Source organism: Mastigoproctus giganteus, chromosome 8, assembly GCF_048544385.1.
Source record: "Mastigoproctus giganteus isolate SK-2022 chromosome 8, ASM4854438v1, whole genome shotgun sequence".
Classification (NCBI taxonomy): domain Eukaryota; kingdom Metazoa; phylum Arthropoda; class Arachnida; order Uropygi; family Thelyphonidae; genus Mastigoproctus; species Mastigoproctus giganteus.
The window spans coordinates 106,535,014-106,559,471 of record NC_143582.1 but is presented as its reverse complement, the minus strand read 5'-3'; the positions used below and the strand labels follow the sequence as shown (position 1 = coordinate 106,559,471).

At 40.7% G+C, this 24,458-nt stretch overlaps 1 protein-coding gene across 3 annotated transcripts in view; it reads right to left on the bottom strand.

Annotated features, from left to right (window-relative positions):
* Window positions 1–24,458, bottom strand: part of LOC150081753 (2-oxoglutarate dehydrogenase complex component E1-like) — a 1,213,922-nt gene that overhangs the window by 177,606 nt on the left and 1,011,858 nt on the right. For all 3 annotated transcript variants that reach the window (XM_090378853.1, XM_090378854.1, XM_090378852.1), the window contains exon 18: window positions 23,935–24,060. In XM_090378853.1, coding sequence (XP_090234979.1) covers window positions 23,935–24,060 — 126 coding nt within the window. The remainder of the gene's footprint in view (window positions 1–23,934; window positions 24,061–24,458) is intronic.

The window sequence follows — 24,458 nt, the reverse complement described above, 5'->3', positions numbered from 1 at the left end:
ATAGTTGGTGGGGTTGAAGTAGAGGTTTTGTTGGCCGGTTGGGTGATATGTTGTTCAGGCACAAGGGCTACTAAGCCCTTGTGCCTGATTCTATTCTGTAATGCAATTATCAGTTAAAATCTGTTAAATAATCTTGTCTGATTCAAGAAAACAAAGAACTCAACTAGATTTGCATTGTTTCCAATCAGATTGGAAACAATGCAAATCTAGTTGAGTTCTTTGTTTTCTTGAATCAGACAGGATTATTTAACAGATTTTAACTGATAATTGCATTACATTGAGGTAATGTTAAAGGTTCTTGCAGATGTGAAAGAAATGTGAAAATTGTGTTTCGATAATTATTATAATGGTTGCAATTTATTAGAATATGCTTCACCGTAAGTGTAGACTGACAATATGTACAAATAGGTGGATCTTCCCCCATAAGTAGATATGGGTTAGGTGCGTGTGCCCAACATGCGTCCCAGTCAGGATTGCCTCTTCTTGCCTATTTGATCGCATGCTCGATGCCCACAACTCAGGTTCCTGTTTAAATTGAAGCAGCTTATTGCCACCCTGAGCCTGCCAGATTTGTAACCATTGCACTTCACACACAGATTTTTCAACTGATTTGTAGTCTATATACGGCACTTGGTAGGTAGGAGAGTTTTCAGTGATTGGATGTTTAGTTGTTGTTGTTGTATTTGAGGTTTTTGGCACAAGGACCTCTTAGGCTATATTGTGCCTGTTTATGGTTTAGGTATCACTGATTTAACATTATGCTTAGATGCTATTATAAAAATTTATGCTTTTTAAATACTTAAACAGATCCTCGAAATTTGCTTCATTCCCAAGAATATGTGATAAGGTTAAGGGTTCCTGCAAGTTGGAGAGGGAGCTAAAGCTGGATTTTCGGACAGATGAAAGTTGGGGACATTAAATGAGAATATGTTTTATTGTTAGATGTGACTGGCAAAAGAAGCACTGAGGAGGAGTCTCTCCCAAAAGCAAATGCAGATGAGTTGAATGTGAATGACCGATGCGGAGCTTTGCCAGAATTACTTCTTGTCACCTGCTGCTTCTAAAACTATATGTCCACAGTTGTGGCTCTTTTTTTTTTTTATCTGCAACAGTTTATTATTGATTTGAGTTTGCTAGAGGTAAGACCATTGTTTCCAACATGCGTTTTTAATAATGGATTTGTAGTAATTGTAGGGAACTTTCAGTTGGCTGTAAAATCCAGAATCAGGATGTTTAGCAGCCTCATTCGCACAATCATTACCTTGGATGCCGACATGAACAGGAATCCAGCAGAAGGTAACCTTGTGGTTGGCTGTTTGATGGTAAAATAATTTAGACCGGATCTCTTTAAGAATGGGATGAGAGGGAGAAAGGGTAGATTGAAAAGCAGTGATTACACTTAAGGAGTCTGTATATATATCAGAGATTGTTTGATATGATATTTGTCTACTTTATCTAGAGCCAGTTTTATTGCAAACATACTGCATTCAGTGGGAAGAGAGGCAGCTGTTAAGAAAGTGGCAGAAACTGCTGCTGCTGTACCAACATCCATATCTGTTTTGGAGCCGTCAGTATAAATATGAACTTTCTCTGAGTTTTCCAGGGAATGTAATTTATGCAGCTGTTGGTATTGGCCAAGGAGGATTTTCCCCATCTTGAAAAGAAATTGTCACAGAAAGGTATGAATTCAGTCCAGGGAGGTTCAGGAGTAGCAAGGTCATGGAATATATCCTTAAAGTTAATTTTCCAACTGATCACGAGTTCTTGCAGTCAAATCCCTGTGGGCTGGAGTACTTTCAATCTTTGCTGCATAATTAAACAATAAAATTTTTCTCCTGAGATGCAGGGGGGGGGGTTAATTTGCCTCAATATACAGGCTGTGAACTGGGGATGTTCTGAAGGCTCCAACAGCTATCCTAAGGGCACTATGCTGGATGGTGTTCAGACATAATAGAGAACTTTTCCTAGCAGAGTCGTAGACAGATGCTCCATAATCCAAGTGCTATCTGATTAAAGCTCTATAGAGATGTAGGAGAGACAGCTCTTAGGATATTCAGTTTTTTAAGAGAAGTATTCTGAAGGTATGCTATATTGGAAGCAAAATTAAGTTTATTATCTGAATGTAACCACAACAGACAAAAACTCTTAGTGACAGGAATCAGGCTGTTTTTTAAAAATATTTCTGGATCTGGATGTAGTTTCCGTTTTTTACAAAAATGAATAGCAGTGGACTTCTTTTCTGCTAGGGAATAACCATTCCGCAATGCCCATGATTCTATTTTAGCTATAGCAATTTGAAGTTGCCTTTCAATGGTGTTCATAGTTTGGGATTGAGTAGAGATAATGAGGTCATTGGCAAACATGTATGATTGTACTGAATTTGGTACATCCCTTGTCATGTTTGTGATTCTTATTGCAAATAATGTTGGAACCCTGTGGTACACCTTCCTCTTGTTCAAATGTTTTGGATGTTCACGTATCTGACCTGAAAAGTTCTGTGGCGTAGGAAGTTTTGTATAAATTGCAGTAGATGACCTCTCAAGCTGAAAGAATGAAGATCTTGAAAAACACCATATCGCCAGGTGGTATCGAAGGCTTTCTCAATATCGAAATTGATCATGACCAGATATTGTCCCATTATGAAGGCATTTCGGATGTTTGCTTCTGCTTTTATCGTTACATCTAACGTGGAACAGTTTTTTCGAAACCCATACTGATTACTATTTAGCAAGTTGTTAGGTTCCAGGAACTACATTAATCGCCTGTGAACCATTTTTTCCAGGACTTTTCCTAAACAACTAGTCAGTAAAATTGGCCTATAGTTATGTGGAAAGGTACGATCCATTCCAGGCTTTGGTGAAGGCTAGAATTATTGAGTAATACCAGGAGATTGGGCAAACATTTTCTAAGAATATTCGGTTGTAATAGTTTAACAATGATCTTTTTGCTCTGTTGTTCAGTTGTTTTAACATCATATAGTAGATCCCATCTGGACCAGAAGTACTATTTGATTTTTTATTCAGCGCTCCAAAATGTTCTGTTAATGTGAATGGCTGGTTGTATGGGTATGAAACTATCATGGAAAAATTAACCTTATGCTGCTCTGCAGTTTCTTTAATTTGCTGAAAGGTTGATTTGTAGGTGGCTATTGCTGATATACTGGCAAATGATCCCGCTAAGGCATTTGCTATTCCTCCCGGTGATGACAACTCTTTCCCTTCCCAGTTTAGTATCGTAGCCGAGGACTGAACATATTTGCCATTAAGCGGTTTTATTTTCCTCCAGATAATTCTGCTGTCCGTATCCTTCTTTATATTCGAGGAAAAGCTGATGCAGGCATCTTTCTTTGCTTTTCATCTTATTTGGAGGAACTTGGCTTTCAGTCTTTTGAAGTTAATTAGGTTACTAGTTGTGGGAAATTCATGAAATAAATTCCAAGCTCTATTTTTGTACTGTTTGGCGTGTGTGCAATCTTGATCCCACCATTAATTACTGTGTTTCTGTTTCCTCGGTAAAGATTTTGATATTGCAGAGGTAGCAGCTTGTAATATTTGATTACATGTTCAGTGACATTGTCTATGGGTTGGGATTGGATTATTTTATTATCTAACTGGACATAAGATGAATATTCATTCCAGTGTGCCCTACAAAATTTCCAGGTGGAGTGACGTAGTAAAGGCGAATTTGTCCGTGTTTGCAGCTTGCAGAGAATCAGAAGGATCACTGTTTAGTGGATTTTCAAGAACAGACCACTCCATGATACTGTATACAGAGGGAGAACAGATTGACAGGTCTATTACACTCATGGATCTTGTCGAAAAATGAATATAGGTAGGTTCACCAGTGTTCAAAAGGGTAAGTTGATAAGCATCAACTTACCCTCTCTTGTCAATTGTTGGAGATCCCCACATCGCATGATGAACATTAAAGTCTCCAAGTAAGCAGAAAGGAGATGGTAGCTGTTCTATTTTCTAGATCATCTGAAGGAAATGAGAAATTAGGAGAAATATATATATATATAGATGCTATTGTAAGGGTGATACCAATTTCAATGCGCACTGCCACTACTTCAAAAGGAGTCTGAAGAGCAATATGTTTGGATGGTACGTTGTTTCTTATAAGAACCGCCACTCCTCCATGGGCTAGCGAGTCAATATTTCTATCTCTTCTAAAGATAGTATAATTTTTTTATAGTAGGACATACTTGTGAATTTAAATAAGTTTCCTGTAGGGACGTGCCTGCTGGATCATAACGGTGGATGAGATCATGTAAATCATATTTTATACTACGAAAGCCTCTACAATTCCATTGAAGGATTCTTTCCATTAAGCAGTTTTTGTTTCTGACTGCTTTTTAGTTGTAACTTGTTTGCATCGATCTGATTTTCCTTTGTCTTTCTTTAGAAAGTAGGGACGTGTTATGTCCATCTCATCAGTCGCATGAAGTTCTAATATGGCATCTTCTGAGTCATTGTGCTGGTCAATATCCATTCTGGTTGAATTTGGTGGTTTCAGTACATGGTTTCTGTCACTTTTGGTTTTGCTGTTGGGGTAACGTTGGCTGGAATGGTAATTGGGGTATTCCCACAGGCTTGTTCAATTTTTTTTTTTTGTGAAGGATGCTGTTTGGGGGCAGAGAGTGATAGACACATTTGGGGGAACAGCAACATCTGTTTGTATACTAACTATTGACTGAAATTGTTTAGCAGCCATTGTATATGTACATTTTGGATCTGTTTTCAGTATTTGCCTTCTCGCCTCTGAATATGTCACTTTATTCTCAACTTTATATTTCTCGATTTTTTTTCCTTGCTTCCATAGTTCGCAAATTTTGGAAAAAGCTGGGTGATTACCCAGCGGTTTGGGCAAAGCAAAGTGGTAGCAGTGCATTCAGTTTGATTGTGCTCCTTCGATCCACAATTTGGACACATTGCCTTACCTTGACATGAAGTCTCGGAGTGTCCATATTTTTGGCACTTTTAGCACCTGATTGGATTGGATTGGATTCTGAAACTTGTGCAAAAGCTTCAGCAAAGCGTTTGCTACGTCTTTGGGGGAAGACAGTTCCTTTCCATTACAGATCAATATAGGAGAGGATGATAATGGACATTTGCTATTCAGATGTTGAATTTTCCTCCAGTTTAATCTAGTATCGGTATTTTTTTGTGATAGTGGAAGTGAACTGTATCCAGGAATCTTTTTTGGCTTTTCTCCTTATATGTCGTGCTTTAGCAGTAAGTTTCTTGTAATTTATATTGGCACAAGGGGTTTCCCCCATCTCTACATCACAGTTCACTGTTAAGGCCAGAGATTTAAAAGTGTGTGGGCTATGTATATGTGTAGTATTATGTACCATTGTTCTTCTGGCCATTTAGCTGTTGGGTCCCTACTGGGACCCACCGTTGTCCACCCTTGGCCTTGTGGAGGCAGACCAGGTACCCAGTAGCTCTATATTTTTCTCTGGCAAGCCCTGCCCCCTAGTTTCTTGAGATTTCAGATAAAAAAAAAAATTCATGGGGGTGAGTGCTAGGATTGAAAAAGCCAAAAGGATTATAAACAATGTAATTTGGACGTAATTAAACTTTGGAACTTCTGTAGGGCATAATGCTAGTGTATAGGTAGAGCAGGGGAGGGAGACTGAAGACTGGGGAGGGAGAGGTAGAAGTATGGGGACGACAGAGAAGGCAACCCAAATATGGTCAGTGAGGCTGGCACAGGCCCCACCAGGAGGAAAGAGGGGGGTGGCAGGGGGATAGAGAACTGTCTTCTCCCCCCACAGCCAGGGAACAGGAGTAAAAGCACCACACGCAAGGGAGCGTGGAGCAGATCATCCATGCGGCATGACAGAAGAAAACCACCTCATGCCATCATCAGTTGGTTCTTGGACGCCTACCACGAACATCTGGCCTGGTAGGTGTCCAGGTCTGTGATGAGGTCAATGCCATGTTGGTTAGAGTCCGTCAGTGTCAGGTCCAGGTGGATGTCAAGTCCAGTAGTACTGTCATACAAAGGCCTTACATCCATTCCAGTGAAGTTGTCACATTTATGAGGGTATGCCAGTGGCATTCCACAACAGTCAGTGTCCTCTGCCCCGTGAAGAGCTCTTGGGTGGTCAGAGAATGCCAAATATTCCTCCTTTGTGTCTAGCAGGTGGTGTTCCTGTTCTCTAGGTAAGTAGGTCAGTTTTGTTATCAGGATATTCTCGAGTTCATGCAGCTGGCAGACATAGACGAAATGCTGCCAGCTCTCCAGACCTGCGCAAACGCAGGAAAGATCCTTTTCTATCCCGAGGAGGGACAGTTTAGCGTTGATTGCTCCGTGCCCTGTTAAAAGATATGTTGGCTGCAGTCATGGTGAGAATCAGCTCAGTGGCCTTGAGGAAGATTCGGCTGATATCAGGCAAAATTTGGAGTCTGCTGAAGAGGCTAGTGTGAGTCAGAAGTGTTCAAAGCTACTAAGTGGATTTTCTTATTTATTGATTTGAAATTACTTTGATTTAAATTTAGTAGTATAGCATTATTTTGTGATTTTCTGATTAATCTGGTGTATTTATTCTTTACTCGGCCTTGTAATTGCCTAAAGTATTGGTAAGGGTATCAAATCCATATGTTACAAGTTGCAGTTCCACTGAACGAGAAGTTTTTTAGCCATATTTAGCTGCTTTATTGACCAATTGTTACATCAAAATATTTTCTATAAGCGGCTTAGAGATCTAGTCAGGATCCTTAGTTTATTCTGAATTGAGACAGCAAGATTTGGAAGTTAATTAATACTTAAATGTCCGCAGATTTACCGTTCGTAACTTGCCGCCATTTTTATACGACACAACGTTATATCCCGAACTAGATAGCGTAAGCTTAGTATAGCACAGTATATAATATAATATTGTCAATTAATCAGTAAAATCTATTAATTTTGTAAACATCATTGTCAATTAAATTGTACTTTTAACTAAATACATATAACGACTTAGATTACAAATGTAACATAATTAATAACTTGATATGGAGTTATATAAACAGAACTCGTAGATAATACTCGAAACTGAAAAAAATATATACAGCGTTATAACTGTGTGTTGAAATACAAGTTTAGGGTTATAATTTTCTACTGAAATTGAAATTTTATTGAAATTAAATCAAAATCATGACTCAGACCAGAGCAGCAAAGCAAAAGGCTCAAGCTAATGGGAGTGCTATGGCTCAGGGGAGAACTGAGGGGGGCAGTTGCCCTCTGAATCACAGCCTTTTAAAATTCACTGCTTCCATGATGTTTGGGGAGCAATCGGGTACGGGACATGATATTGCCATGGGGGATGTCTTTGTGTGTGCGAGATGCAAGGAGTGTAATGAAATCAGGCGACAACTCAGCGTTGTTATGGGTCTATATGGGAGCTTGAAGAACAGGGTGGATGCCCTTGAAGGATCTAAATTGAGGAACTCATCAAGCTCTCAGCTGCCCACATCAATGTCAGAGCTTGCACTTGGTCATCATGCAACACAGTGGCAATTCCCAAGGCAGAATGCGCTGTTCCAGCAGGAACTAGCAGTTGTTGGTGACTCTATTGACAGGGAAACGGGGAACATGCTTTGTAAAAAGGATAGGTGGAACAGGACCAGGGTATGTCTGCCAGGAGCAAAGGTTGATGATGTTGTAGAGCGGATATCATCTTTTAAGGGCACAACAGTGATATAGTTGTACACGTTGGCACTAATCATATTAAGAGTAGGAGAATGGCAGAATTACTTAACAAGTACAGGTCACTGTTGAAAAAAAGCCGTGAATTAGGGTTGAATTTGAAAGTGTCTGCAATTCTTTCCAGACATGATAGAGGGCGTATATGATGAGAGCCTTGTCGACCAATTCAGCCCTGGAAAGATTGTGCAGGGCTCAATCTTTCCAGACAAGGGGTAGAATTTTTTTCAGTCTGGTCTGTACTTGTTAACAGGAGAGACTGCTTCTACAGGGATGGGATACACTTAAATAGAAAAGGTGCAAGAATATTTGCTGATGCTATAGAGGCAGTGTAAGGTGGGTCGGAAAACTGCTAGCTTCGAGGGATCCAAGGACTAATAGATTAACAGTAGCCACGGGCAGAGGTGAAAGTGATTCTTGCACTGCTTCTATTGGAATGAGCAGCAGCCTGAAAAACAAGATGCAGATATTTCAGAGACTGCTGGGAGTTATTGCGGTACAAGTAAACACATGGGTTGTGTTAGGGTAGCTAAGAATAGAAACAGTTGCATGTATACTTGCATGTACACCAATGCTAGGAGTTTGGTAAATAAATTTGATCAATTTGAGGTATTACTCACAACATCAAAGGTAGATATTGTTGGGCTATCAGAGACGTGGTGTCACACAGATATAAGCAATGCAGAATTGGAATTTGAGGAGTACAATGTGTAGAGAAAGGATAGACAGAATAGGAAGGGAGGAAGGGTTATGCTATTAGTTCAGAAATACATAAAATCCAAAGAAGAGAAGCCAGTCAGCATCACCGGACAGTGCAGTGTCGAGTCAGTTTGGTGTGACATAAGCATTGGGAGATCAAAATTGAGAGTAGGAATGTGCTATAGGCCTAATGACTCTGATGAGTATAATAAGAAACTGTACAGGAAAATAGAGTGGGCCAGTAAATCAGAGAGTCTTATAATGGGGGATTTTAATTTCCCAGATATTGACTGGAATTTGGGGGCTGGTCACTCACACACTAGCAAGGCTTTTGTGGATTTATTGGATGATTGTTTTCTACATCAGCATGTTCGGGAGGCAACTAGAGGGAGTAATACTCTTGATTTGATTATCAGTAGTGATTCTTCATGAGTTAAGAATCTGCAGATAAAGGAACCACTAGGTGGCAGTGATCACAGTGTGCTGAAGTGGGATTTACTCAAAGAGGTAACTACCATTAGGGGTAAAGGGAAGGGTTATTGCTTTCGTAAAGGCGACTACGATGGACTGAGACAGTATTTAAATTCTATACAGTGGGACCAACTGATGATGTTACCAACAGCAAATTCAAAATGGGAAGCATTCAAAGAACTTATCTTGGAAGCTACTAGGCTTTAAATACCAACCAAGAAATATTGTTCAAGGTTTAGGCCAAAATGGATGTCAGATGAACTAATGAGACATATGGCAGAGAAGAACAATGCATCGGATACATATAAATTAACATGTGACACAGAAGCCTATGATTGATATAAGCTGAAATGTAACCAAGTTACACAGGAGGTTTGGCAGGTGAAGGCAGATTATGAGAAATCTTTGGCAAAAGATGCAAAGAAAAACAGCAAAGAGTTCTTTACTTATGTAAACTCTAGAAGGAAGGGGATGAATCAGATTGGTCCACTTGATATTGATGGTTTAATTGTTGATGATCCTGCTTGGCTAGCTAACAAACTAAATGAATATTTTGCATTGGCATTCACACATGAGGAGTTATTCAGTGAGGGGAATGCCAGAGGTGTATTCATCTGTGGCAGTATGCCACATAAGCTTGTAATAACTGAGAATAAAGTGGAGGAGAAACTGTTGAAGATAAATACAAGAAAGGCACCTGGGGTGGATGGGATCTATCCAGTTATATTAAAGTAGGCAGCAAAGGAAGTAAGCAAACCCTTAGCCATAATTATGAGAGCTTCCTTCGACTCAGGGACCAATAGACTGGAGATGTGCAAATGTGACCCCAATTCACAAAGGAGGATCAAAGGCTGACACAAGTAATTATAGACCTGAGAGTTTAACTTTTGTTCCAGGAAAATTAATGGAGGCACTGGTTAAAGAAACACTACAGGATCATCTAGACAAGACTTCAGTTATAGTTCAGACACAGCATGGTTTTGTTAAGGGGAACTCTTGCCTGACCAATTTGATTGGATACTATGATGTAGTCACAAAAGAACTGGATGCAGAGAATAACTTTGATATTATATACTTGGATCTTAGAAAGGCTTTTGATACTGTTGCACATAGAAGACTGCTGCACAAATTGGAGCATTGTGGCATTGGAGGCAAATTGCTGCTATGGATAAAGGGGTGGTTGAGGGGGAGAAGACAGAGTGGTAATCAATGGACACTGCTCATCATGGACTAATGTTATTAGTGGAGTCCCTCAGGGTTCAAGTGTTGGCTCCATTATTGTTTTCTGTATTTATAAATTATATTGATAATAGTATATCAAGCTTAATGTCCAAGTTTGCAGACAATACAAAGGTTGGCAGGGTTGTTAAGGACTTTACTGATGCTATGCTGCTGCAACAGGATCTGGAAAGGTTGAGCAGATGGGCTGAGAGGTGGCAAATGAAGTTTAACACTGACAAATGTAAAGTACTGAATATGGGAAACAGCAACCCCAGAGCTGTTGTTGTTGTTGTTTGGTTTTTAGGAGCATTAGCAACTAAGGCCATATTGCTCAGAGATATGCGGTGGTCATTCCCTGACCTTTCCACAACCTCCATATTTGGTGGTGTCGGGCTTGAACCCCGGTCTAATCAAGAAGCATGTGCTACGCATTGCTGCTCCTTCCCACCTGGCTACGGAGGTGCCCTCAGAGCAACCTATCAACTCTGTGGTACTACACTGACAGTGGTAGAGAATGAAAAGGACCTGGGGTAATTGTGCAGGCAGATATGAAGTTCTCTGAGTAGTGTAGACGGGCTGCAAGAGTAGCTCATGGTGTCTTATCAATGATATACAGGAATTTTTCTAGCAGGGATAAGGAGGTGATTATTCCCTTGTATAAGGAAATGGTCAGGTGACACCTTGAGTACTGTATACAGGTCTGGAGGCCTCGTTTCAAGAAGGATGTAGAGCTGCTGGAATGAGTACAGAGAAGGGCAACAAGATTAGTGAATGGAACAAAGGGTTGTTCTTACGAAGAAAGGCTTAAGTTTTGCAAATTACAGTGTCTGAGACTATGCACCAGAAAGGTGATCTGATGGAGGTTTTATGTATAAAGCCTTGAATGGTTTGAGCCTGCTCAATGCCGATGGGATTCCTCTTGCTCAGAATAATCACCTGAGAGGGCATAAATTCAGATTGAGGAAAGACAGATGTAGAATAGATGTGCGGAAATTTGCCTTTAGCCAGCAGGTAGTTGGTTGGTGGAACAGACTTCTATCCCTTGTTGTGGAAGTTGATAGCCTAAATAAATTTAAGGCTCAGCTGGACAAGTATTTCGAACAAACTGAGGGGTGAAATGGAAGTTTTTTTTTTTATTTTGGCTGATGCTGCATACGCTTTCTTTCTTGCGTCATATGCCTCTACTAATGCTAATGCTACTTTCGTAGTAATTTCTCCAGTTTGGGAGTGATTCCATTGTTCTTGCCACACTTGCATCAGGTAAGACTGGAGTTTTCTCTTTTCTGCAGCACGATCATTTGCTGGGTCCATAGTGTAACCGAGGCAGGTTTTGCTGGTACCCTTGGCTAGGTGGTGTAGGAGTTCTCTGCGCTCTATCTCCAATTTCAGAGGGAGGATGCCTGCAAAGAACTGCATGGCGTGTGTGTGTTTACTGTGCTGCATGCATGGATGATGGTGAGAACTGTTCTTTGAGTGGAATCAATAATTCTTTTGTTGATGGCAGACATGGCCTTGTAGTACCACACTCAGCGGCATAGGTGATGATGGGTGTGAAAATTCCTTTGTAAAATATATGGAGAGTTTGCTGGCCAAGGCCCCAGTCCCGTCTGGCTACTCTGAAGATAAGCAGTGTAAGCTTTGATTTTAACCCTTGTATATTTGAGGTGGTTTTGGAAGGAGAGGTTCTGATCCAGTATGACTCCTAGGTACTTGAGCTGCTTCGTGAATTTTATTGTTGCCTGGTTGATTTTTATCTGGGGGGGGGGGGGTTGCCAGATGTCTAACTTTCCCTTCAGCAGGACTGAGTTGGTTTTTGCTGGAGAAATATTTAGTTGATTCTTTTTTGCCCATTCTTGCAGTGTGTTCAGGGTTTCGTTGGCTAAGTTTTCCAGCTGGGCTCTGGAGTTTGCAGTCACAGTGACTGCAAACTCCAAGTTTTATGAGGTCATCAGCGAAGGCCTGGAATCTTACTTCACCGAAGCCCACAGTGAGGAAAGCGTCCAGGACCACATTCCATAGTAGCAGGCCCAGGACTGAACCCTCTGGATAACCCCTGCAGATGGTCCCTCAATGCCCCCGGAAGGGGGCATTGGGGGCGATTTATCTGTCAGTAAGGTAGGTCTTGACTGGGCAGTAGAGAATTTCCGGGACCTCAGAGGTCTGGAGTCTTGCCAGGACACTTGGCCACCATAGGGAGTCGAATGCCCCTGTAAAGTCTACAGAGATCACTAGAAGGTACTTCTTGTCGCATCCATTGCCTAGATTCAGCAAATGCTGGAAGGTGTCCATGGCAGAGGGTCCCCATCTTGACACCAAATTGGTTAGGCGAAGCAAGAACTGCCGCATTATAATGCTGTTGGAGTCGGTAGTAAAGTAGGCACTCAAAGAACTTGCTGACCACTGAAAGCAAGGCTATTGGATGATATGTCGGGGAGATCTGGGGGTTTTGATGGATTCTTCAGTATAAGTTTAACATTTGCCGTTTTCCAAAGCAGTGGGAAGCAACTGGTCTGAAGTCAGGTGTTGAATAAGTTGAGGAGTAGATTGGGAGCAATCTCCACTGTCATTTTCACTATTTCGGGGTCGAGTAGGTCTGGTCCTAGTAAGTGCCTGGAAGGGGGCATTGAGGGCGATTTATCTGTCCGGGTTCCATGTCGGTCAGCTGTGTGGCTATGCCACATTGATGTGTGCTGCAGCATTGATGAGTTCCTTCCTGCTGAAGGGTGACCCAGTTGTCTGAGTTTGGTAGTCCTCATTTTCTTGGCATATAAGCAGTTGCTCACTGGTTGTTGGGTCCGCTTCCAGCTTGAAGACTATATTTAGGATGTTGACTACTGAGTGCTCCCAGGTTGTTGTCAGATCTCCATTTGGTAGTCTTGTTGCCATGTTGACTTCTCCCTGGAGAGTTTGTTAGTGACGATTTTGTAACCCCCCCCCCCCCAGTGATTGTTTTTGCCCATTATCGAGACCATTTGTTCCCAAGAAACTCAAGTTTACTTTTGAGGATTTGCACCATATATGCATTTTCCTGGCTTCCCTATATTGCTGGCGGAAAGCCTTGACCTCCACAGCTGGGCAGGTTCTTCTGGTCTTCTGAAAGGCTATGCGTCGCATTTGGGTTTCTTTTCTCAGCCGTTGTAGGTTCTGGTTCCACCAGGGCATGGCTCCTGGGGTTGGATTTCTCCTAGGTATGGCGAGGTCGCTGGCTTGTGTAATCAGTGTGGTTGTCTTCATTTGGAGCTGGTTGGGGTTCTCAGTGCTTTGAAGTTCCTTTTGGTGATCCTGCACTGCAGCAGTCAGGGTGGATTGAAAGAGTTCCCAGTTGGCTTTCTTGATAGAGTATCTGTGCAGTATTTTTCTGGGTGTAGGTGCTCTGTTGAGTGAGCAGGAAAGCTGGAGTGTCAGGGCTCGATGATCGGAGGTGGTCCAGGCATCCTAGACCCTCCATCCAGTTATTTTATTTACTATGTTTCTGGTGGTCTCTAGGCTTCATAGAGACATCGATGATTGCCTCCAAGAGCATGTTGCAAAATGTCGGCAGGTTGCTGGGGAGGTTTAGGACTGCGAATGAGGCATTTTCCAGGAATTCCTCCAATTCCGGGTTCCATGTCGGTCAGCTGTGTGGCTATGCCACATTGGTGACCACATTAACATCCGCTCCGATGATTATTTTGGCAGGATGCTTGAAGAAAATATTCCAAGCTTTATTCTTTTCTTTTTTTCTCTATTGCATTCATGTTGTTGGGAAGGTTTAGGACTGCGAGTGGGGCATTTTCCAGGAACTCCTCCAACCTCTGGCTATTCCTGGTTTCCTGTCGGTGAGTTGTGTGGCTATGCGACACTGGTGACTTGAAATTAACGTCTGCCCCGGCGATTATTTTGGCAGGATGCTTGAGGAAAATATTCAAAGCTTTATTCTTTTATTTTTTTGCTCTTTTGCTCTCATCATTCCACCAGCAGATTTTGCGCCTACGTGGATGAGCTGACGACTGAGGAATAGCTTTATCAGCTGCTGCCAGTATCTGTTCAGTGATATGGTCAGTATCTTCATCTATTGACTGATTCTGAATGAAGTTTTTATCTAAAACTATACTTAAGGAAAAAATTATTCCAGTTGGACTTTGTAAATTTTCATATTCTGCGAGTTTCAGGATAGGGGTGGTAGTTTAGAATTTACAAGTAATTGGAGGATGATTGATATTATGAGGATTATCCAATACTGCCCAATGTATACTTGGGTACAGAGCAGAGGGGAGCAGATAAATGGATCTAGGGCAGAGGTATTTCATGTGGGAAAATGCACATGGGTATGTGCATTGGTGTTCAGCAGAGTTAGATTTTGTGTGTGTGTGTCCAGTAATGTTTCTATTAGCTGCCATCTTTTATCCATATGTAGACTTCCCCATAATGGGTGGTGCCCATCAAACAAATAGGAGGTATCTGGGCAAGGAGCTCATCAAAGACTCTGAGTGCATATGTTTGGTTTAGTGGAAGATAAATAGAAACAAGAGATAAAATTATTCCAAGTTCTATTCTTACAGCAACAACTTCTAAATTAGTTTTTAAGGGAATTTGCCTAGATGAATTAGTAATGGATACTAAGACAGCTACACCTCCAAGGGCTGCAGTTGCTGCATTCCTGTCCAGGCTGTACAAAGTATATTTCTTTATTGAGGAGATCACTTGTGGAGTTAAATATGTTTCCTGTAAACAAATGCTCGCTGGATTGAAATTGCGGATTAGGTCATAAAGTTCATCTGTATTAGTATGTAGCCCTCGACAATTCCATTGTAAAATACCATGCATTATTTAGTTTTAGTGAGAGGCCTATGGCGATCCTTTTTAGGAAAGGTAGGTCGTCCAGTATAAATTTCTAATATAGGTTCTTCTTGAGTTTTGTCATCTATATCCTAAAGGAGGCAGAAAGGAAGTAAGCAAACCCTTAGCCATAATTATGAGAGCATCCTTGAACTCGGGGGAAGTCCCCATGGTTTGGAGATGTGCAAATGTATCTCCAATTCACAAAGGGGGATCAAAGGGTGACAAGAGTAATTATAGACATGTTAGTTTGACTTGTTCCAGGAAAAAAATAATGGAGTCACTGGTTAAAGAAGCATTGTAGAATCAATTAGACAAGACAGCAGTAACAATTCAGACACAGCAAGGGTTTGTCAAGGGGAAATCTTGTCTGACCAATTTGATTGGAACTACGATGGGGTTACAAAGGAACTGGATGCAAAAAATAATTTTGATATTATATACTTGGATTTCAGTAAAGCTTTTACTGTTGCACATGGAAGACTACTGTACAAATTGGAACAGTATGGCATTAAGGGCAAGTTGTTACAATGGATAAAAGGATGGTTGAGTGGGAGAAGACAGAGACTGGTGGACTAATGTTATTAGTGGTGTCCCTCAGGGTTCGGTGTTGGACCCATTCTTGTTTTGTATATTTATCAATGTTAATGATGAAGGTATATCAAGCTTAATGTCAAAGTTTTCAGATGATACAAAGGTTGACAAGGTTTCTTAATAACAGTATGCTGCTGCAACATGATCAGGAAAAGTCGGGTAGATGGGCTGAGAAGTGGCAACTGAAGTTTAACATTGACAAATGCAAAGTACTGCATATGGGTTACTGATACCCATATGCAAAGTACTGCATATGGGTATCAGTACTCCACTACCCTGAGTGTTGTTACACTCAGGGTAGTGGAGAATGAAAGACACCTGGGAGTAATTGTGCAGTCAGATATGAAGTTTTCTGGGCAGTGCAGACAGGCTGCCAGAGTAGGTCATGGGGTCTTGTCAATGATATACACGAATTTTGTGAGCAGGGATAAGGAGGTGATTATCCCATTGTATAAGGCAATGGTGAGGCTACACCTTGAGTACTGCGTACAGGTCTCGAAGTCTCATTTTAGGAAGGATGTAGAGTTGCTAGTGAGTACAGAGAAGAGTAACAAGACTGGTGACAAAACAAAGGGGTGCTCTTATGAAGAAAAGCTTAAGTTCTGCAAATTGCAGCTTCTGGAGACTAGGCATCTGAAAGGCAACCTGATTGAGGTATATGAGACCTTGAATGGATTGAGCAGGCTGAATGCTGATAGGATTCTTCCTCTTGCTCAGATTACAAACCTGAGGGGGGCATAGATTCAAACTGAGGAAAGACAGTTATAGAATAGATGTGGATTATTTTACATTGCCTTTAGCCAGCGGGTAGTTGATTGAACTAAAGGATGGAATAAACTTCCATCTGTTGTTGTGGAAGTTGACAGCTTAAATAAATTCAAGGCAGAACTAGACAAACATTTGGAAGGAATGGATGGGAAGGTTTTTTTTTTTTTTTTTTGGCTGATGCTGTATAAGCTTGCTTTCTTCCATTATGTGCTAATGCTCATTTCTACAGTATTAATTTGGATTCTGCTTTTTCCATCCTGGTCCGGGACTTGATGCCACTAGTAAATGGGATGGAAATTATCATTATTATTATTATTAGCCATATGATGCAAGGAAGCCTGAGGCTTATGCTACACCAGCCAAAAAAAAAATTCCTGCATTATCCTGTGTGTGAGAGAGAGAGAGAGAGAGAGAGAGAGAGAGAGAGAGAGAGAGAGAGAGAGAGAGAGCATCAGAATTAGAAGAGAATCAACAAGAAATCAAGGAAGAGAAGAATGATGATATCCAGCTCAGGACTCTGGGTTTGCCAAGCCCATACTCACCAGATGTGAGCCCCTGAGTATTACAAGTCTGGTCTCTGTTGTTTTGCTTTAAAGCTGGCTGAGGAACTGAAAGCTGAGCTCTCGCCCGCTCAGCAAGCGATTTGTCAGGTGGAATTGAATCAATGGTTTGAGTAGCAAATGAATGATAATTCTTAGTAGCATTTGCATATATAAGTCCTGGAGTATCTTTCACTATTTGTCATCTCGCCTCCTGATAAGTCACTTTATTTTCAACTTTAAACTTTTTTTTTCTTTTTTCCCCTAGCTACCATAATTTGCAATTTTTTGAATATGCTGGATTAGGGCAAACTGGAGATGTTGCATTACAATCTATTTAAACGTGATCTTGGGATATACATTTTGGGCATAGGTTGTTTCACTGACATGTTGTCTGAGAGTGTCCGAATTTCTGGCATTTATAACAGTAAATTGGATTCGGAATATAGGGTAGGGGATATGACAATTTAGATAATCGGCCTTAACAGTATTTGGTAAGTTTGGAGTATTGAAGGTGAGTATTATACTACGGGTTGGAATGAGATTGTCATTCCTACGAGTCAGAATTCTGTTAGTTTGTATGAACTTTGGATCTTTCATTTCTTGCACAAGCTCCTCTTCTGTTACATTCAACAGATCCCATTGAGAGATAATAACTATTTACGGTTGTGTGGGGAGAGATTTTAACCGGAATTCCCCCAAAAGTGTCGTCTCAACTAGTAAATCCCCGAACTGTAAATTTTTGACCATTTTAGATGATTAAGCAGCATTTTTTAGGACTCTCTGTATCATAAATGGAGAGCATTTACTCACTGGTTGACTAGTTAAAGAATGGATAATAAGAAAAGTTGGATAATTGTCTTTTCGTAAGCACTTACTTTGCACATTACCTTGATCAGAATTGTACTTTGGTATTTGAGCTTGAAGGCTCTAATACTGGATAATTTTTACTTATCCATGTTAGCTCCTTTTTTTACCCTGGGGATTAGCTTTTCCACCCAGGTTACCGGTCCTGCTACGGGAAGGCAGGAGCAGTGCCGCTTGTGGCTAAGCATAGGAGCTAGTATGTTAGTAAACTAATAAAGATTAAAGAAAAAAATTACTTTCCTTTATCTGGCTCTCTTTTTATACTTTTAAAAAGTAGAGCTAATTAGCAAAAGGGCTTATAAGATGAAATAAAACAAGGAAAAACACAGTCGCTCTAGGGAAATCACAGATCGCTTGGCCACAGAAACGCTTGGTACCCGGGGCCTGAAGTAGAGGTGGAAGGGGTTTTGGGAATTATGGTTGGTGAAGGTCTCCAAGCACGAAAGGAAAGCTCATGGTATCCTGTCAATGATTTGTCAGAAAATTTCCTATAGAGGTAGGGTGGTCATAATTCCACTGTAAAATGTTGCGGTTGTGATAGAAACAGAGACCAGCCAGTGAAATAATGAACAATCTAACAATACCCAATATAGGGCTTACAGTAGAGCCATTGAAGAAGAAAGAGCCATCCATCATCGTATTTGATGTAGATAAAGACCTAATCCCAACTAAAATTACAGAAGAACTGTATGGCCGCAACTTTCAAAGAGACTCGCAGACACTGACGAAGACAAGGTTGGTTAACCCAACGTAACACATGAAATGCAGAAATGGAAATAATGTCAACTGGGTAATAGAAATTGCACCCACTGCCTGGAACACAATCATCAATCAGAATAGTCTACATAAACTGGCCATTGTTTTAAGGAACATGTAGATGTCCAAAATGTTTCAAGGATGTAGAGCTGCTGGAACGAGTACAGAGAAGGGCAACAAGATTAGTGAATGGAATAAAGGGTTGCCCTTACGAAGAAAGGCTTAAGTTTTGGAAATTAGTGTCTGGAGACTAGGCACCTGCAAGGTGATCTGATTGAGTTGTACAAAACCTTTGTATTGAGGTTCAAGTGTTGCCAATTCGGGCACACAACTCGTACCTACATCCAGGCTGTTGCCTGGGTGCATGTACGAGTGGTGTGCCCAAACACAAACAGTCTGTCTGTGCAAACTGCAAGGTCCAAAAAATGCCAGACAATCATTCAATCCGGGACAACAAATTACATAAAAGCTAAGAGTTTGTATCAGATTTGGTTTTGTTCGTATTGAGGTTTAATGGCGGATGGACTACGCGGGTCATAATGCGCCAGGTTTTGTATCAGACCAGGATCAATTATGGAATGATGACCTAAACAATTTAACACATGTTATAAAGTACCTACAAATAAATGCATAGTGCACAAAGTCAGTGGTAAACCAGATTAGGATTGAATGAAGAAAGTATTGACATTCTAATCTTGCAAGAGCCTTATACCATTCCAAGCAGGTCAGGGGCTATCCCCCGACATACAAGATCATCCAGACAAAATAAGAAACACCATAGGCAGCGACTGAGTGAGGAACCCTGACCTCACAACAACAAAAATCCCTAAACTGTGCACAGCCAGGGCTGAGAGGTGGCAACTGAAGTTTAACATTGACAAATGTAAGGTGGCAACTGAAGTTTAACATTGACAAATGTAAAGTACTGCATATGGGAAGCAGTAACCACAGAGTAACTTATCAACTGTGTGGTACTACACTGACAATGGGTAGAGAATGAAAAGGACCTGTGGGTAATTGTGCAGGCAGATATGAAGTTTTCTGAGCAGTGCAGATGGTCTGCAAGAGTAGCTCATGGTGTCTTGACAATGATATACAGGAATTTTTCTAGCAGGGATAAGGAGGTGATTATCCCCTTGTATAAGACAATGGTCAGACCACACCTTGATTACTGTATACAGGTCTGGAGGCCTTATTTTAAGAAGGATGTAGAGCTGCTGGAACGAGTACAGAGAAGGGCAACAAGATTAGTGAATGGAATAAAGGGTTGCCCTTAAAAAGAAAGGCTTAAGTTTTGGAAATTAGTGTCTGGAGACTAGGCACCTGCAAGGTGATCTGATTGAGTTGTACAAAACCTTGAATGGTTTGAGCATGCTCAATGCTGATGGGATTCTTCCTCTTGCTCAGAATAATTGCCTGAGAAGGTATAAATTCAAATTGAGGAAAGACAGTTGTAGGATAGATGAGTGGAAGTTTGCCTTCAGCCAGTGGATGGTTGATTGTTGGAACAAACATCTATCTGTCGTTGTAGAAGGTGATAGCTTAAATAGATTCAAGGAGAACTAGACAAACATCTGGAGCAAGTGGATGGGTGAAATGAGAAGGGTTATTTTTTATTTATTTATTTTTTTTGGCTGATGCTATATAAGCTTGCTTTCTTGCACCATGTGCCTTTACAATTGCTAATGCTAATATCATTAGCTTCCTTGGATCCTTCTATGACAAAGCCTTATACTGCAGGGGATCAAATCCTACCCTACATAAAGTATCTGGATACTGTCCTTGCAACGCTACCCAACGAAAAGATCATAATAGAAGCTGATGTTAATTGCAGATCGCCCACTTGGTTTAGCAGAACTGTTGACTGGCAAGGATGCAGGGCCAGTGGCTAGAAGGATTTCTCACCAGTACACAAATCACAGTTCTCAAATGACCAAATATCCTTCCCACATTTTGTATCACCTTGTGGGAGTCCAATATAGATGTCACCCTGGCTACTAGGATGATGGCAATCAATGTCTCGGCCTGGATAGTCCAGGATTCCTGCACCACTTCAGATCATAGGGCCATCACCTTCCATACAGCAAGATCCTCCAATAGAACCCTTGCTTCCAGGGTCTAGCTACATAGATATGCCATCTGAAAAGCAAATTGTGACCTCTTCAGGGAACAGCTCCAAACCTCGATTCAACTACTCAGCTCTGAAGACTTTTATCAAGTTGATCCAGCTTTCACCAGAAAAAAGTCACTTCTGCCACCACAAGAGCTTGTAATGAAGCCATACCAAGAAAGAAGAGAAGTTAACTCCTGTAGGAAATCCTTTCAATGTGCCAGGAGATCCTGGCTTGCTGTAAAGGTGGAACACCTCAGGCAAAGATACAGGGAAATGAGAAACCTACATGCATCTGCAATCAGATGATGCAAAAAGAAGTCAGTGGAGCACCAGGTCTCCACTGGGTACATCAGCCCCTGGGGTGTTGTGTACCTGGCCATGGCTGTAGATTCCAGGGCTCAGCTTGAGACTCAAGCAAACAGGGCGCCACTACTACTACTACTGCAGGAATGGGATAACCTTCATAACCTCTGGATTTCCTCAGCCAACACAAGTTCCATTTCCTAAAAGGAACACCCAATCAGAGAAGACCCCCAATAGATCAAGATTGATGGAACCATGATCAGGCTGACCATCGCATACCTTAAAATACTTTAGCATAGTGCTGGACTCGGGTCTCACCTTCCTACCACATCTGAAATATCTGCAATCTAAAATTAGCAGCTACACCGCCTTGGTTGCCAGAGTTATGAACAGAGATTGGGCCTCAACCATCGCATGCTGTCGCTCTTCTACAGGGAGGTATTCCTACCAGCAATAACCTATACCTCGAGCATTTGGTACCATCAAGCTGCTCTCGTAACCATCAGGAAAAAAGCTAGATACCATACAGAGATCCATCCTGCTCACCATCTCACACACACAGGCCTGCTGTACAGCGAGCGCCCATACACTGAAGGTCCTGGCGTGCACCCTCCCGCTGGATCTGGAGGTGGTCCAATGCAGGACCCTTTACCACCTATCTAAGGATACATCAGTCACTTTCATGAACTATAGACCTTGACAACAACCCAAAAGCAGAAAAGAGATGACTCACCTCGCACTTGCAGCAGGCCTGACAGACAAGATGGATGAATTCCACTAGAGGGGAAATAACAAAGACATTTGTTCCCTATGTAGACAAGATCTACCCTAAAACTCCAACATGGTTTTCATCCAGCCTGCATACAACATTAATTCTGATAGGACATGGCTTCATCCATAGCAATGTGGATGTGAGTTTGTACTGCCTTTGTGAGTCTCTGGAGAGCTGGTCACATCTGATGCATGACTGTCCTCTCTATGAAGATCTACAAAGTCAAATGATTAGAAGACTGACCTTCCTCCCAAAGGACCAGGAACATCATTTCCTGGATAGCAATGAAGAATATAAAGTCTTTACGCACTTTACCCAGGAGATATTCAAGAGGAGAAGATCTTTTCCTAAGGCCATCAACAACATCTTCCCACCTAATGATATGATCAGAAATTCTTACTTAAACCCTACCAGGAAGGATACAAGCTTAGAAGACTTGATGTGCATCCTGGAAAACCCACATGGGCTTTTTTTTGCCACTAGACTGCTTGCCAAATGGCAGTCAGGACCAGGAAAACTAGTCTGGTCCACTCTGTTTCCTTATCCCTATACCCAACTTGCCTGATGGAGTCCTTTCCATCTTCTTCGGGGATACCTTCCTCTACATCCCCAATACTTCTTACTTTTCCTCCCTTTCTAGACTGCTTTGCTCCCCACACTCTGATTTTACTATTTATTTTTTTGTATCCATCCAGGAAACTCAGGTGACCCTGGTGGAGACAAGCCAGAGAATAATGGGCTGCCTAGCTACCTCCTAGTGGTGTGTTGGGCAACCTGGTGTCCCACTGGGGCCCTGCAGCCAAATGCCAGAACACAACAGAACACTAAACATTCAACACAGAACACTTTTCTGGCATTTACAGTAGTGGTAGTACTGTATTTCTTCACAGAGTACATATGGTACAGATGTGGGAAACCACAGGTGGCACCTGACCCTAACACTATGCATGTGATGTAAAGTAACTGTAAGGTTGCACTTTGCACTTGGAATACTGTGCTAAAGTAAGGATTGGCAAAGGCATCATGTGCCTTTGCCAATGTTAAGGCAAGAGTTTCGAGCTTTTAAAAATTGCTCAATATACATTTTCTATTTTTGCCTACAATGGGAACATAGGGCGTGTATTTTCATTAGCAATCAGTGGAGCCATATTAGAAATAAAATGGAAAAACTGAATTTTTGTTAGTTACTTATAATTTGAAAATGGTTTGTAAAATATTTTATAATTACTTTGTAATCCAAACTTACTGGAAATGATTGGTAGTAACAATTAATATGCATTGTAATTTTTTAGTAATAAATATAATTTTTAAAATGTCCTCATTTTTAAAACTAAAAATGTCCTTGTTTTGTATTCTAGATCTGGTAATCCTAGTCTTTAGGAATGTAGCTATATTGAACTTGAATTTCGTCTTTTAGAACAAGCTATCTTATTTTAGTTTAAAATTGCATTTGTCTTCTGTCACTAGGTCAATGCTGTACTTCTCGGGAATTTTTTTTTTTTTTTTTGGCTGGTGCAGCATAAGCCTCAGGCTTTCTTGCATCATATGGCTGATAATAATAATAATAAAGTAAGGAGACTGCACCCCAAAAAAAGGCAGGCTTCTTGAAAGTGTCCAAAGAGCAGAAACTCCCCCACTGAGACTAGCATCCACATGAGGAAAAATTTGAAATATGCAGACTACAGATCTTGGAAATGAAGAACCGTGGAGGAGACTTGATTGGGGTGCATGAGAGTTTAAAGTAAAATGAATGAGGGTGAAATTTTCACTGTTAACAAATGATTCTAGATTCCAATTACATTAGAAGAGGTTAAGAGTAGACTGCAGGACTTGAGTTAAAGAAATGGGGAATTTCAAAAGTTACCTGGATAGTCACCTATGTGTGAAGGGAGACAAACAGGTAGTTTATTTTTTTAATTAATTAATTATCATAATTATTATTATTTTTTTTTTTTGGCTGGTACACATTAAAAAACTTTGGTCATGTGGTTACTACTAAATAAAATAAAAACAGTTACCATTTGGAATTAATATAACAGAATAAACTTTGTGAAACTGAGAATTATACAAATAGGAAAGGAGTGGTGGATGACGGTAAATTTTTTAAGAAACACACTGCTGATACAAATCCTGGGCTTGTTCTTGAAAAACTACATCAGTTTTGGCTAGGAAAATGAATATACAAGTCAGAACAAAAGTAAACAACAACAACAAAAAATAAACAAACATTAATATGATTTATTTAATACACATAAATGACAAAATTCTTATAAATAGCACTCTATATAATATATTAAAGACACTCTAACTATACATACTGGTTTCCGGAATGGAAGAACAATTTGTCTGCGCAATGCATGAAAATAGTTTCCTGGGGTACTACAGTTTACCACTTGCATATTGCACTCATGCAATTGTTTCACAGGAAAATCCTCATCAATTTCCTAGAACATAATATTTAAACATATATAAACAAGAATATTCACTTCCCACAACTGTCAACAAAACTTAAATAGATTAGGCTAAAATAAATGTCTTTAAATTATAAAATAAATTTATATAAGAAAAAAATTGTAAAATTTTGATATTTTGCAATATCACAAATATCAAAAATCAAAATTGACATATGCAGAATACTAAAATTTTGGTGAGTTGTCCTGGAGCTACCTAGAGTGCACAACCAGGACCATCAATCACTTGAAGTCTGGCATATACTGTATTTTGATACTGTATCAACCAGATTTCCACCCCCACACACATGCACTTCTCCCCTAGAACGATTTTCACTTCCACCTGGATAAGGAATTAAAGAGTAGTAGTAGTAGAGGGATGTGATGCAAGA